The sequence below is a fragment of the Ceratotherium simum genome, chromosome 31, assembly GCF_057802395.1.
Source record: "Ceratotherium simum simum isolate JZ-2026a chromosome 31, ASM5780239v1, whole genome shotgun sequence".
Lineage (NCBI taxonomy): Eukaryota > Metazoa > Chordata > Mammalia > Perissodactyla > Rhinocerotidae > Ceratotherium > Ceratotherium simum.
Window position 1 is genome coordinate 6,781,286 of NC_141930.1, and position 15,602 is coordinate 6,796,887.

Below are 15,602 nucleotides of genomic sequence, written 5' to 3' on the forward strand. Positions count from 1 at the left end.
ATAAAAAAGTAGAGGAAGATGGGCATGGATGTTAGCCCAGGGCCAATCTTCCTCAGCAAAAAAAAAAAAAAAGAAGAAGAAATTTGATTTTGGAAAACATGAGGTTAGCATCCTGTGCTGTCCAAATCAGCAGTCACTAATCCTATGTGGGTATTTAAATTTACATCATAATTAATTAAAGTTAAAAAAATTAAAATTTTAGTTCCTCAGTTGCACCTGCCACATTTCAAGTGCTCAATACCCACCCACACGTGGCTAGTGGCCACCGTATTGGACAGAGATGTTAGAGCATTTCCATCATCACAGAGAGTTCCACTGGGGAGGACTGGGGAGACACGAAGCCTTTACGATGTGCTGGGCCCTGCGCTACGTGCTTTACATGCACTACTTCATGTGATGTTTAACAACTCTATGAGTCAGGCAGTGTTGCATCTTTCTACAAAGAAGGTAACTAGGGTTCAGAAGTTAAGTAACTTGCCCCCAGTCACATCATTATTAACGGGTAGACACAGAACTGGATTCCAGGACTGTCTGCTTCCAAAGCCCAAGCACTTACATCATCACACTATATTTTAGGGAGATTAAACTAGTTTGAAATTAAACATGACATCCACAGGGAAATGTCCAGTAGGTTATCGGCAACAAAGTGTCAAAGAATAGAAAACAGGAGATCTGATAGCTCTGTGGTAAAAGTGAATCTCCTAAGAGATCCTGTGTGTTGTAGAAACTAAACAGAACACATTCCAGCATACTACCAGTTAAGAGAAAATAAAAATATTCAACGAAGGCACTAGTTTATACCTTTTGATAAGGGGTCAATCTACATGAAAGGATTGCTTAGCAGAAAGGGCTTACTTGACACCAAATAACATAAGACTGAGAATCATTGCTCTACCCAGTGGTTCTCAACTAAACATGGTACCACACCCTTACAGGACATCTGGAAATGTATGGGGTGTTAGGGGTAGAATGAGGGGTTCCATGAGCATTTTGTTCTCTTTCCAAAAATGTCAACAGTTGCCCCACAAAAGAAACATGAGCCTACTGTGATACTCAAGAGATACTCCTCAGTCCATAAACTAAAGCAGTATGGGCATTAGAACACGGTGGCTAGCAGCACAGGTTTTATAGTCACATGAACTTGTGCTCCAATCTGTTCCGAATTGTACCTATGGCTTGGGACCATTACCTAGACTCTGAGCCTTAGTTTTCTCATCTAAATAATGCAGAAAAAAATAATTAATACACATCATCTAGGGCAGTTCTGAGAATTACAAAACTTCAAGTACTTGGCCCAGTGTTTAGCTCAGGAAGTCATGTCAATGTACACTATTATTAGAAGTGGAAAAAGAGGATAAAGAGGAACTCGAGAATGGAGATTAAAATAAGATGGAAATTCAAATAGAAAAGAAAATCTAGAGCAGCACTGTCCGATAAAAAAACATGGACACAAAAATGCCAGCACATGTAATTTTAAGATTTTCCCTAGCCACATTAAAAAACGTAATACACAGATAAAATTAATTTTATGAATATATAATATTTAGGTTACCAACTATATCCAAAAATGTTATTTCAATATGTAATAATATTTAAAAAAGAGGCATTTTACTTTTGTATCAAGTCCTTGAAATCCAACGTGTATTTTACTTACAGCACGGCTCAGCTCAGACTAGCCACATTTCAAGTGTCCAACAGCCTCATGTGGCTCATGGCTACAGATTGCACAACACAGGGCAAGAGTATCAGTGAGTCAAACTCTTTTACTGATGGCTGACTTTCAGTAATTCTTCAGATTCTTACAGGCTAACATTTCAGTGCATGGAGGGTGGTTTCAGAAAAGTCTCAATTATTGCATTAAGGGACTTGAGACTCAGGATCTTTATACAAGCCAAGAAGAGGCACTGTTGCAGAATGATTGAACAGTCATTGACTGGACTCGACGAGATGTAGATTCCCAATCCAGCTCTGCTATTTCCTATGTCCGGGAACAGGTTAACTAGTCAAACACCTGTTTTCTTAGTTGCAGAATAGAGATAACGGCATCAGCTCCTCTAAGTTTTGTTCTGAGGATAATGCATACAAAGCTTTAGCCTAGCGCCTACAAGCTATTTCTCCAAGTACGAACTGCAGATATTTGTATTTGGGTTCGAGAAATAGAACAGGAGTTCAGTAGAATTCTGGTTATTCTTTATATTCACACACAAGAAGTATTTTAGAGCTGTCCTGCTTTTACAGCTTTTGTTCATGAGCACATTGTGTTCTTCCACAGCTAGGAGTGTTTCTCTTCACAGTGAGGGCAATGATTTGTCCTCAAGCTCAGACATACCTCAACCTCTAGAAGACTGCCTGGCACAGGGTGGGTTCTCAGAAAGTTTATTAAATGAATTTTTGGTGGCAGAATTCCTAAATAATAGTTATAAGTATACCATGAAAAGTACGATCATTAGTCAAAGATGGCAACTTAACCTTTATTCTAATATTTAAATTATAAAGTTTACATAGCTATTTTTTAATGAGAACAGTCTCTGCCAGAAACTTAAGATCGTTGAGTTGATACACAGTTCAAACAGTGTAGGGCAAGCTTAGATCATTGGTAGCGTACCTGCCACAGAAGTAGCTCTACATATAAATTACTTTAATCTCAAGATAGTACCCTTAAGACTATCCCAGAATTTATTCAACTCAGAATTATTAAAAGTCATCACTAATTTCCTGTAAAGTTAAAAAAAGCATAGAACACTGGTATAGCACAAACACATTTATTTACTAACCAAAGGGATAATCCTAATTACACCAACACACTGAAATTGTTGCATGCAAAATGTTTGTGATAAAGATAATTGTACACCGTAATGAAAAAAAAAGAAGCAATGTGAAGATTTGCTCATTGAACTGAGCTTGTTCATCCTCACAGCTAATTCCTGTCCAAAAGGATGATGGAATTTCTACTCGACTTTTTCATAGACCCGAGTGCAGGTGACATTGTTCATGACGCATATCTAGGAGAAAGAACGATATTAAAGAGTTAGATTACCCTTGCACCCCAGAGCAATTGTAGTAGTTAAATGCTGAGATCAGAATCCTACAAAACCTGTAATGTACTTCACAGATGAAGAAAATGCGTTTCAGGATTCCTGGGTTGGAAAGCTAGAACCTGCTCTTTTGTTTATGATGTGTGTATGCTTCACTGAAAACTAAAGTACTGATCTGTGACATCTAAATTATTCATCTAATCTTGGTCAATATTATTCCTCATTTTAAAGAAATAGAAAAATGTATGCCCAAGAGGGCACTGGTGGCTTGCCAAGATTATACTCTAACGGAGAAGCACAGCATGGACTAAACCCAGCTCCGTCTCCGTCCTCCGCCACATCACTTCACCTCTCTAGCCCCACAAAGGCCTTTCTTAGTTATTAGTGTTCTAGCATTTAACTTGTTATTTTGCATTTTTTTATCCCACACCTAGTTCTCCTCACCATCAGTGACAGAGAACAGAGACATGAACTATGAAGACAAACAAGAACCCAGTAAGACATAAGTCATTTGGCACTTACCACCACTAATTTCCCATCTTCCAATTTTCTCGTTATTGTGCTTTCCTTCCCATCCCATTCCTGATGTTGAACCAACGCGCCGTCTGTAAAGTTGCAGACAGTCTGCAAAAATAAAGTACACTTCTTAATCTCCCAAAATACATTACAAGAAAGTTTCCATGACTCATAACCTCCTCGATCAACATTTTTCCATCTTCTCCTTTCTGGTCTACTTCATTAACCCGTACCCATCTTATTCATAATAGTTTATGTTTTTCAATCTAGACACACATAAGGGACACTCATTCTCTCTCTGGTCCTTCAACTACTTTTATAAAATAGACAAAGTTATGAAGCTGGAACTTTCACTAATTTGTCCAAGCTCAATTCATAAAATAACTTGAGACTTTTTCATTAAGTTCTTGCCTGTAAACAGTAAGAATGTTATTAATACAATGTATCATTCTAGAAATGTGTGATTTTATAATATAAGCATGACCAACCTGAGTTTTTCTGCCATCAGCTGTAGTTTCTTCAAACTTCTCTCCCAGGTTACAGGAAAACTGTGTTGTTTTCAAAGTGCTCTCAGTTTTTACGCTGAGGTTATTGCCGTCAACAGTGATGATACAATCTGGTTTGGCCATTGCACCCATTTTCCGCAGAGCCATTCCCACTCCTGGAGAACGTTATATCATGTTAGACAACAGGAAGACCAGAGTTATAGTTTACACAATAAAAGTAGTCATTCAACTGTAATTACTATGCTATGCATATTTTCACTTATCAATAACTACTGTAAACACATATCCAGTGCTCACCAGGTGCCAGCACTTGACATATATTAATTCACGGAAACCTTACAAGAACAACCCTGTGAGAGGCGCATAGCACCGTCCCCATTTTACACGTGAGAAAGTGAGGCACTGAAGAAACTTACCCAAGCTCATTCAGCTAGAAAGTGACGGAGCTGGGAGCCAATGCCCAGGCAGTTTGGCTCCAAATCTCAGCTCTTGGCCACCATGCTCTGCTGGCCTTCAGAAAGTTAGGGAAGAAATCCAGACTTCTAAAATTGATTTCTCATTTCTGCCAACCATTGTATTATATGACTTCAGAACATAGTCTGGCACACAAAAGGCCCTGGATAAATATTTGAGTAACAGACTACACAAAACAGAAATCAATCCTGAGATACTCAAATAGAACAATGTTTTAAGAATAGCACAATCCTGATGTAATTAAATGGAAAAAACCTTACCCTCAATCATAGAAAACACTTTATAGCTGTGTAACTTAATTACCATATTGATATATTTAATTTATAATCTGTGTATTTCCCCTTGGTGTTAACATCTAGAAGGAAACTTAGATCTAGGCTAAATCCCAGTTTCACAGATGAGGAGACTACAACCTAGGCAGAGTAACTGGCTTGATAAGGAACACTCAGCCAGGTTGAAATGTCCCCTGGGAGCCTTTTCTTTTGCCAGCTCAGGGTTGGTGCCTTGTGTTGTTGGTTGAGTCATTATTTATTCTCACTTTGGACAAATAAAGGGCTCTGCTCTTTCCACACTTCGACTGTTCTCTAATGAACTGAGCCTTGACAACCTTCATGACTCTAGAACCCTGGAAACCAGCCATCCTATAAACACATTCGCCTTCAATGGGCAGAGAAATGGCATTCTCTATTTGGTGCTCACACAGGTGAACATACACAGATGCTGCATTTCTTGGACATGAGTGCAGTCAACAGCTTTTTCCAGAGTCATCTCGATCTAGGTTTACAGTGAAAGCAAAGAAAAAAACACTGTCTTCCAGTTTTACTCACAGTATCATAAATACACTCAAAATTCACCATAAAACCAGCATTACCCAGTCATCATCTTGCATAAAGGCTAGTGAAGGAGTGCTTCTGAAGTGCCTCAGGGACTTGGTTTCAACAGAGGGTCTTTGCAGTGACTTGTGCCCCAGAGAGCAGCCATGTGAACATTTGTGAGATGGCGTCTTCTAGAGCACCGTCACAGTCCCAGTTGGTTAGGGCTGGAAGGCCCCTTCCAGATAGGACCCATGGTAGGCTACTCCATCCCACTTCCTAGGGGCCTGCGACAAAGGTCCATTTTTCTTTGCTAATCTACCCAATGTGTCAACCAGCAGGCAATCGTTGTCACCGGCTTAGGAAAGGACAATAATAGAAAATAATGCACAATTTTGAGTGAGAGAGACTTAGGCTCCTTTGGAAGGCTTGAAGAAGTCAAGGGCCTTCTGCAGGACCACGCCCATCTTGGGTGCCGTTAGAAAGCAGCTGCAGGAGGGCCCGGCGGTTTCTGACTGCGGTTGGCCAACAACGTCCACTCACTGCCTCTTTGCCCCTCACACTCAAGATGCAGCCGCGCTCGGCCACCCCCGGGCACCCTCGGCCTCGTCGCGCTCCTCCCACAGGCCACCCGCCCACTGCCGCCCCCCAGCGGGGCAAGGCCAGCAGCTCAGCGCTGCCGGCGCCGCGCCTCCGAGCGCCCCTCTGGGACCTGGACGTGAGGATGCCCCGACGCTCCTCGGGGATCTGCACCAACCCAAAGGGCCCGGCCCACCCGGTGAGCGCGGGCAGAGCACCCGGGGGTGGGGGAGACGGGACCGAGAGCGGAATGAGAGCCGAAGCTGCAGCCCCTTCAGGGCCTCTGCTGGAAACCGCGCGCCGGCACCGCGTCCCCGTGGGGAAGAGGGCGGGGGCCCGGCGCGCCGTCTGGGAACAAAAGAGGCGGCAGTGCGCGTGCAGCCGCGATGGGGCTAGCGGGAGAGGCAGGCTGGTGGCGGGAGGAGGGATGCTGCGCGGTGGGCAAGAACACGTGGGAAAGCTAAAGGCGCCGCCTGGAGGGGCTCGAAGCTTGGGCCGGGAAGGGGGGAGCGCACAGGAAGCAGCGCGGGGGTCGCCGCGTGGGCGAGGGGACCGGAGCAGGGCGCCGGGCGGACCACGCGGCACATCTCGGGATTCGGCGGCGGCGCGCACGCTGCTCTCCCGGCCGCCTGCCCGCGCGGCGCAGCGCAGCCCGGCACCCACGGGCCGCGTGGTGCGGGTGCAGGATGGAAGAGGCGCACAGAGGTTGGGGGCAGGCGACCGAGCGCGCCCGGACGCTGAGCCCGGCGCGCTGAAGGGGACTAGGGACAGACAGACAGACACACGCCACTTTGCAGGCGCCGCCGGGCCGGAAGCCTCACCTACTTCCTTCATGTACTCGTCAAAGCCTTTGCTCTCCACCAAGCGCCATCTTCCTACCAGCTGCTGAATGGTGGCCATGGTGGGCGCCGGCGGCGTGCGCAGCGAGGAAAGGAGAGTCGGCGGTGGGGAGCGCGGCGTGCGGGCCCCCGGCACCGCCGCGCTTTATAAAGGCGGTGCGCGCGCGGGCCGGCGCCGGGCAGCCAATGGGAGGCGGGGCGGCGCCGGGCAGCCAATGGGAAGCGCGCCTCGCCCGGCCCCCGCCCCGCCCCGCGCGCGCCCCAGGGCCCGGCTCCCGGGGCTCCACCTGCCGCGCCGCAGGAGCCCCGCCGGCGCCTCCAGCGAGTGGAGACTCGCCCGGCGCGCCCCGCGCCGCCCGCACGCCGGGCCCTGCACGTCCCCGCGCCCCCGCACACCCGGGGGCCCAGAGGGGCCAGCGCGGGGCCCGCCCGCCTCCCCGGCCAGCCGCCGCCCTTTTCCATTCAAAATACCCCAAGGAATTGATGGGCCCTCGCTGGGCTGGGGCCGCAGGAATTGGTTGATGCCTGGTTTGGTTGACTCAGGTGAGTATGTACCTGCGTTGAGTTAGACAATTTTATCCGAAAGCGCAGGGTGGGTGGAGGTGTCCCAGGAAGTTCGGTTTCCAAACTAAAAGTCCATAGGAGGTTTCAGCTCGAGTGACTGTCGTTGCTATTAAATGTTCCCACTCAAGAATTCTTGCTAGTTTCTACTGCCAGCTGAGTGAGCCCTCCACAACTTCTTCTCAGACTCGAGTCTTTAGACTCCAGCACATTTCCTCCTCACCTTTCCTCATCATAATACCCGACATTTGTGTGTAGAACGTTATAATTTTCCAGGTGTATTTGTCGCATGTCTTACTTTGTGCTCCTGGGTCCCTGTGGGAGTGACTTGGGTGGAGGCGAAGAAGTTGCCCCCCAGAGAGGCCAGCCGCCTTGATGGAGATGAGGTCCGTTTATTGTGCTAGATGCTGTGCTTCCTGGACGCTATATGTCCATTAATTCTGCTCAATCCTCTAAATGTTTGCTCAAGAGCATTATCCCAGTTTTTTGAAATAAGGCAGAGAAAGTTCACCGAGTGGGAGAACCAGTATCCCTGTCCAGGTCCTTGTCACTCAAGACCTTGTGAAATAGGACCACACCTGGCTGCGTCTAGCTCACTGTGCTCCCGGGGGAGCTGAGAGTAGAGGCTCCAGTCCCCTGCACCATACCAAGATACTCGTTCTTGTACCATCCTTAACAAACTGAAATCTGAGGTTGGCTTGTCATCTCCTGGTGTGCCTCAGGACATTTACTCCCTGCACTGTACCCCTTTTATTTCAAGTCCTTGCCTTAGTTTTAGGGTGACTCCAGTTTCCTTGTGATACCATGTTAATACTGAGTGACTCAGGCCATGTAGTTGTGCCACTAAGGGCCTGCCTTTCCCACACCTGAGGCTCCGCTGCTCAGAAAACGTGCATGTTCTGAGGGTGGCTGAGTGTGCCATTTGCTCAGTGATGCAAGTGCTTTCTTCCAGACACCTAAGGCAGCGCCCCCCTCCTAGAGAGGCAGCTCCTGTGTGTTTGCACTTGAGTTCTTAATGTGCTGATTTAACATGTTTTATCCGTTTTTGTATAGAACATGGTAATAGTAGCCAGGATTCCGTACTGGAATCCTAATTTTTAGATTATCATAAGCAACACGTTACAGCAATAACAAAAGGAGAATGGTACTACAGTACTAAATACTTAAGTTACTTCAGAAATAGTTTTTAAACCGGAGGCATTACCTAAGACAACTTTGAAACACACTCTTTGATGTGATAAGTGGAAATAATCCTTTTGTGGTTAAAAGGCATCAACAAACAAAACAGAAAGATATAGGCCAAAATACCTGTTAGTGTCTCCTATGGAACCAAGGAGAAGGTCATGGTGATTGCTCTGCTACTGTGGGCAACACACTTAACCCCTTGTTCTCTGATGCTTCTCATCTGTAGTATGTATAGAAAGAGATTGGGGTAGATGATTTCTAATGTTCCTCAAGCCCTAAATTCAGATTCCCTTCCTTCCTTCCTTCCTTCCTTCCTTCCTTCCTTCCTTCCTTCCTTCCTTCCTTTCTCCCTCTCTCTCTCTCCCTCTCCCTCTCCCTCGCTCCCTCTCTCTCTTTCTTTTTTTTGCAAAAGGATCTAATTTTTTTTTCAGGTGAACATCATTATATTTTGATTTCTGTGTAGACAACATCATATTGACCACCCAAAGACTAATTACCATCCATCACCGTACACATGTGCCCTATTACCTCTTCCTTATTTAAGAGTAATGCATGGGGCCAGCCCTGTGGCGTAGTGGTTAAGTTCACACGCTCTGCTTTGGCCGCCTGGGGTTCGCAGGTTCTAATCCCGTGTGCAGACATACACCACTCATCAAGCCAGGCTGTGGCAATGTCCCACATACAAAATAGAGGAAGATGGGCAACAGGTGTTATCTCAGGGCCACTCTTCCTTACAAAAAAAAAAAAGAGAGAGAGTAATGGTAATAGATTTCAAGATCTAACTGCTAACTAAAGTCCTGTTCCAGGCTACTTAACTTGGACCCAATATGAGGTGTAAAAACCAAAAATGTTGTGAAAACAATTCTGATTAAAGTCTTTTATGACTTTATGGGATGGTTGAGTATCCCTTCATTGGAAAAAAAGGAGGAGAATTATCACTGGATTAAGATTAATTACATTACAATACAGGGAATGTAAGGAACAATAGTTTGGTCCCAGCCTATCCTTACAAACGTAAGTAACTGTGCTGGGCACTGGTTTTAGTAGCAGCACAGAGCAGTGTAAGTGTCACACCATGTCTTCATGCCGGAGGGTAACAACACATTGTTCTTATGGACGAAAATGGTTAAGAATCAAGAATTACTAACAACTCTTCCCCCAGTGGCTCTAGAGCACTGCCATTTGTAAAACAGATACAATTTTACTTAATCTCTCTGACCCTCAGTTTTCTCATCTATGAAATTAAGGAGGTAAGAATTAGACTAAATGAGGGACCAGCCCTGTGGCCTGGTGGTTAAGTTCATGTGCTCCACTTCGATGGCCCAGATTTGGATCCCGGGCACAGTCCTACACCACTCAACAGTGGCCATGCTGTGGCAGCGACCCGCATACAAAATAGAAGAAGATGGGCACAGATGTTAGCTCAGGGTGATTCTTCCCCAGCAAAAAAAAAAAAAAAAAAGAATTAGACTAAATGATTTCTTAGGTCCCTTTTGGCTTATGAAGTACCTCTGCGGTAGTTCATGGCCCTGAAAAATATACTCAAAATTACTCTATTTCCATCTAGTGGTAAAACAGAATATTTCTCTTAGGTTTTGTTTGATAAGTGTTAGTAGCTTGTCAGCTTCACATTCCACAATCACACACATAGTTTTGGTGTGTATTATGTAATTTTATTTAAAGACAGCTTCCTAGTTACAGTTTGTGTAGATAAATGTGCTTTCTACAAAGTTGATGTTAGTATATAATCACTTCCTGAGGACAGCAAGCATTGGTGGCCAAGAAGTGTGCAGTTGGTAGAGAAAGAGAGCACCACGTTAAATGAATCATTGCAGAGAATGCACAAAGCAATCCATGCCCGCAGAATCGAGTCTTCTCTAACTATATGCCCAGATTAATCAATAAAGGGGGGGAGAAAAGCAAATCACCTGGGGATCTTGTTGAAATGCAGATTCTAATTCAGTAGGTCCAGAGTAGGGCACAAGATCATGCATTTCTAACAAACTCCCAGGTGGTGTCTGTGCTACTGGTCTGGGGACCATGCTTTGAGTGGCACAGCTGTAAAATATGCAACAATCTGCGTGTGACTCTGCCACGTCAGGGTGACTTGCACCTCAGTGCTTAAGTATTTTCTGATTATATCTGCATAAAAATATATAGAAAAGACAGGAATTTGGAAAACTCTAGAAATTATCTTACTCAACATTTGGACTTTTTTTCTAATTAGGTTGAGGCAACTATTTTTCTGTCTCCTCACCAGGAAGCATGATAGGAGGCTTCAAATGAGGTAGGGGTGGATAATATATGTGTTTAACCTAGTTTCTCCCTTAAATTTTATAACCAGTTTTTTGACCCTGACTCTTCCTGGCTTGTCTTGCTCTAGACATGCTTTGCCTACCCAACTTAAGACCAGATCTTCCTTAAGAAAATCTCCTTTGGAATCAGTTCGAAAAGAAAATCGTAGTAAGTAGATAAAGCCTGGATCTGCCTCTTGTCGGTTGTCCACAGCAGCAAAAATTCCCAGATGAGAATAAGGTCTGGGAGCTATGCAGCTTAAGTCACACCCTGAATACTAAGTTCTAGATCCTTCAATGTATCCAGCCACAAGCTGCCATCCATCAGTGGAAGGTGATTTTGTTTTTGGAAATAAGATTATTTCTTATTAAAGCACTTACACATATGGAGTTATTTTATGAACTTTGTTCTTTTACTTAAAGCAGTTTGATTCTTATACAACATGACTGCAAATGGCTCACCATTAAAACTTTCCATTTGCCTAAATAATCCATCATTAATATGTGCTTGCGAAATGACTGGATGTGAGAATAGCTGGAGGGAAAACGAGACATTGCAAAAGTTACGATAATTAAAGGTGATTGGTTTCAAAATAAGGCAGAGGGCATAATGGCTCATTTCAGTGTAAGATCAACTTGTTTCCCTTACTTCCATAGATCTCCCTACTGTCCAGACTTTTGTATTATTGGATATTATATTTGTCATTAGCTCATGGCAACAGATTGCAGAAATATGTGGTTTGGGCTAATCCTGTCATGCCTCATGTGGGCAGTGCTCAAAATGTTCCAGTTCTAAAAACACAACACCTAAGGGGGCAGCTTGAAGTGGAACAGGAGGATGCTTACAAAGCCACCCCAGTAAACACAAAATCTTAGTAAGAACACTGTGCTTACCAGGCAACACAGCCTCAGAATAAATCTCCTAGCAACCCCAACCTCCTCAAGCCCACCTCCAACGAAATTACCACTCGTGATGTACATTATATTATATACAAAGTCTGGGGTCGCCCCAGCCCCAAACATACAGACAAATTCATAAAAATTGTAAGAACAAAAAAACCTCCAAACAAGATTTTTCCACTGGAAAAGGCCAAATTCTTTTCTTGCAGATTATATACTTGCCCATTTTTCAGTCCCACCTTCCATATGATATTCTGTGATTTGTTGTTCTTTCCCCAGATTCAAACACCATTTGATCACTTTGCTTTATTGATATTTATCCACAGGAATGAATGATTTTTCATATCAAATCTACAAAACCACAGGGTTGCTTACTTCTGAGCCATTTATCCTGATGGGTGAGTCCCATAGCTCCCTTTTGCCTGAATTAGCTTTTAAGAAGAGTCATCAGAATTTATTTATCTACCTAAGTCCAACTGAAGACGCTTTCTAGATCCTACCTCTGGTCCCCTTCACTTGGTGGTGGGAAGAGCCACTCTATAATCCCTCAGAAGCCTGTCCAGTGCTGCAAAAACATCATCGAGGTGATTCGGTGCACTCCTCTAAAGGAGCCAGGAGGCAGGCTAGAGACCTTTTGTTCACCCACCCGTACACACCCCAGGGTGCTTTTTGTTCACCTGTTCCCTTCTGCATTGACCAAACTTCAATACATAAATTCATTAGTGTGTAGTGAAAGGTTTGTTTTACTCTCCCATACATTTCCCCAGGCTGTCTTGCCTCTTGTATTCCTGAATTTCTCCTTTTACAGCAATACTTTCTCAATTAAGTGACTCACTGTTAATAATGGAAAACCAATTTGAGTTTCCAGTGAACCACATTCTGTTTTCTAGGTTGGCTAAATGCTGTGACTTCATACAGGAACTGGGAGGCTGAGTGGGTGTTACCATTGACGGCAACCATGGTCTTGGTTTGGGTCTATTTTCGAAGGTGAGATAAAGAAAATTTGTGCCACAAATCTCAAATCTTGTCACTTATCTTGCAGCCTCAAAATACATAGTTAATCCCTCAGGACAAAGCTGGAGTTTCTAACGGCTTTTCTGCCCTGGGTGGTTAGTAGAATTGAGCACACAGTTTTTTGCATAGTGCAAAATATTGTGATCATGCGTCCCAATTTGCCTGGACAGGTCGGAGTTATGCTTGTTGTCCTGGTGTAATTATGAACAGTGCTCTCTTTTACTCCAAGTGTCTCAAATTGAATGATGTTGGATGAAGAGTTGTGAAATTTAATTCTCACCTATCAGGCAGCTCCAGAGCCTAAATTTCACATATGGCATTATCATGGCACTCTAGTATCATCTAATGTACAACCTGAAGGTTGCTGTACAGGAGGGAAGACATGCTGTGGGGCCATATTCAGTCTTTCCCTACTCTCATGGCATTATACAAATATGTCACGTGTGGACTATTCTGCATGCCCACAAATGGAGGGCAAGCAGAGCTGTCCACAGATAACAGATTCCTTTGATTCAAGTCAGCCTACATTTTTAGACCGTCTAATAATTTTGTGGAATAGGACCTAGTCCTTATTTTCAAGGAGTTTGTTACCTAAGCTTATACCAGTTAAAGAACTGCATTTGTTTTTTTTTAACCAATATTTATGAAAAATTTTTCTGTTTTAGTTCAGCACACTCTGAAAATTCCCAAGTATTAAATGGCTTTGAAAAATATCAGACAATGTCATTTTATCTTTATAATATTAAGTGAATTTTCGAAGAAGATACCACAGAGTCTTTGGGTGGGGGAGGCGGTACATAGTCCTATTGCTTTCAATTATATCTGGAAACTCTAGCTTTTTGTCTGTCTGTCTGTTAGAACAGGCCGTCTCTCTGACAGGAACCAGGTGGATGTACTAAATGGATACATCTTGTTTAAAACTAATGTGACAAATGCTGCAAAGCCACCTGAGGTAAACCTGGCTCAGATTAGAAAGATCTTGTCTGAGAAGTTCTGGGTTCGATATTATGAAGCAACCCACATCACTACCCGACTCTCCCTATGTTTTAGAGTTAGTTCATCACACTGGCATGATTTAGTTCATAAACTGAAACTTGGTTGATCCTAAGGTTGTGATGTATGGTAAGATACACAATTTGCATAATAAAATCTGCCACTGTACAAATCAAAACAGAGATCCCCCACCACCCCAGTTTGTTGTTAGTGCCTTGGAGTCAATTCCAACTCTAGTGACCCTGTATACAACAGGGTAGAAACTTCTGGTGCTTGGAGCTACTCGTAGGGTTTTCATGGCCAATTTTTTTTTTGGAAGTGGGTGGCCAGGTCCTTCTTCCTAGTCGGTCTGAGTCTGGAAGCTCCGCAGAAACCTGTTCACCGTGAATGACCCTGCTGGTATTTGAAATCCCAGTGGTATACCTTTCAGCATTGTAGTAACACACAGCCACCACAGTATGACAACTGACGGGTGGGTGGTGTGGTTTCCTGACCAGGAACCAAGCCTGGGCGCAGTGGTGAGAGCACCGAATCTTAACCACCAGACTACCAGGGCCGGCTTGTAAAGGACCACAAATCCTGCTGTGTTCTCTTTCTCATGTCATTGACATCCTCTTTTGAGAGAAGAGACTCAGAGATTTCTACCACACATACTCTGATGCCCTTGACTTTCAGTAGAAACCGTATGTGGTTCCTAGGGGAAGATTATGGCTCTGTTATGAGGAGTTTTATTGTATTTGTTGCATGGTATAAAATATTATCACTTCTGCAGCTATAGTATCAGTACCTCATACAAGTGATAAAAACTCTAGTCAGTCTAGAAAGACAGATAGATGTATTTAATGAACCTTCTGAGGAGCCACAGACCCAAACCAGTCTTGCAAGGAATCACTTAAACTGAAATATATCCTGGAACTCTCTTCTCCTCTACTATTCTAGAATAGGACCAGCTTCCAGTAACAGGAAAGAATGTCATTTACTACCGTCCCTTTGAATGTTACTTACTATATGAAAGTTACTTTATGTCATTTACTAAATGAAAAGAAAGGTTTTTTCTCAAATTGAATATCTTTACATTATATTGTATTTTTGCATTTGGGTTGACATAATTATTTCTGAGATATATTTACACAAACAAAAGTTTGGCTCCGTTATGGAACAAAAAATCATAACTGCCTAATATCTCACTTGAAAGCAAGTGGGGATATAAATCATAATTGGAAACGAATAAAATAAAAATCACTTCGGAATTCAGCAGACCTTATATTTATCCCTTTCCAATAAACACGAATAGTGACACTACATTTTGTGAAAAATGTAATAGGTTTCCTTTTGCTTTAAGCTTTGCTGAGCTGTTGGCACCTCTCGTTTTGTAGGGCCAGGCTCTAGTTCATTCTCACGCTAATCTTTCTCAACCTGAAGCCTAAGGCCTTGGTGCTCTGAGGGAACCGAGCTAGTTGGAGTCACTAATGCATATACAGAAGCAAAACTTGATCCCTGGCGCCCACACCCAGCCATGTAATTTTTAATTGCGTATTTTGGCAGTAATTTCTGGTCAGACCTGATCTTGGCCCAATTAGCTGTCACTTGAGCAGACATATTATTAGTAAATTCTTTAAAGTTACATAGTTTCATTTCTGAATATGGATTTGGGACTTGGATTCAGAATTAAAGGGGAATCTTAAAATCCTAGAGTTTGGAGGAATTATAGGTGTCTTCTACTTCAGCTAAAGCCCATGAAGATCCCCTTTAAAAAACAAAACAAAACAAAATGAAAAAAAACAAAAAACAAAAAAAAAGAATTGACCTGCTAGATTCATCGCTATTATCATTGAAATAACTACTATGGCTTACAAAAAAAAAAAATTCCCTCAATACAAATAAATCCAACTCT

At 43.5% G+C, this 15,602-nt stretch overlaps 2 protein-coding genes across 7 annotated transcripts in view; one reads left to right on the forward strand and one right to left on the reverse strand.

The window, feature by feature from the left end:
• Positions 1-2,746: 2,746 nt before the first annotated feature.
• FABP5 (fatty acid binding protein 5) lies at positions 2,747-6,887 on the reverse strand. Its single transcript, XM_004427143.2, has 4 exons — positions 6,744-6,887; positions 4,040-4,212; positions 3,558-3,659; positions 2,747-3,002 (listed from the first exon to the last, which is right to left on the reverse strand). Exons 1-4 carry the CDS (start codon positions 6,820-6,822, stop codon positions 2,949-2,951), a joined length of 408 nt encoding a protein of 135 aa, XP_004427200.1. The 5' UTR covers positions 6,823-6,887; the 3' UTR covers positions 2,747-2,948.
• Positions 5,960-15,602, forward strand: part of LOC147913011 (uncharacterized) — a 29,552-nt gene continuing 19,909 nt past the window's right edge. For 3 of the 6 annotated variants that reach the window (XM_087420399.1, XM_087420400.1, XM_087420397.1), the window contains exons 1-5: positions 7,180-7,304; positions 10,735-10,794; positions 10,891-10,970; positions 12,028-12,099; positions 12,592-12,688. In XM_087420399.1, the coding sequence (XP_087276525.1) occupies positions 10,790-10,794; positions 10,891-10,970; positions 12,028-12,099; positions 12,592-12,688 (254 nt within the window). In that variant the 5' untranslated portion in view covers positions 7,180-7,304; positions 10,735-10,789. Of the gene's footprint in view, positions 6,122-7,179; positions 7,305-10,734; positions 10,795-10,890; positions 10,971-12,027; positions 12,100-12,591; positions 12,689-15,602 lie in introns of those variants that run through there. The other 3 variants (XM_087420398.1, XR_015549230.1, XR_015549231.1) reach the window with 3 other exon arrangements.

Excerpts from the sequence above, each read along its gene's own strand:
- FABP5 (XM_004427143.2), bottom strand. The coding sequence starts at position 6,822 with ATGGCCACCATTCAGCAGCTGGTAGGAAGATGGCGCTTGGTGGAGAGC. Across the intron at positions 4,213-6,743 it reads CGAGTACATGAAGGAAGTAG|GAGTGGGAATGGCTCTGCGG; the intron begins GTGAGGCTTCCG and ends AACGTTCTCCAG. Across the intron at positions 3,660-4,039 it reads CTGATGGCAGAAAAACTCAG|ACTGTCTGCAACTTTACAGA; the intron begins GTTGGTCATGCT and ends TTATTTTTGCAG.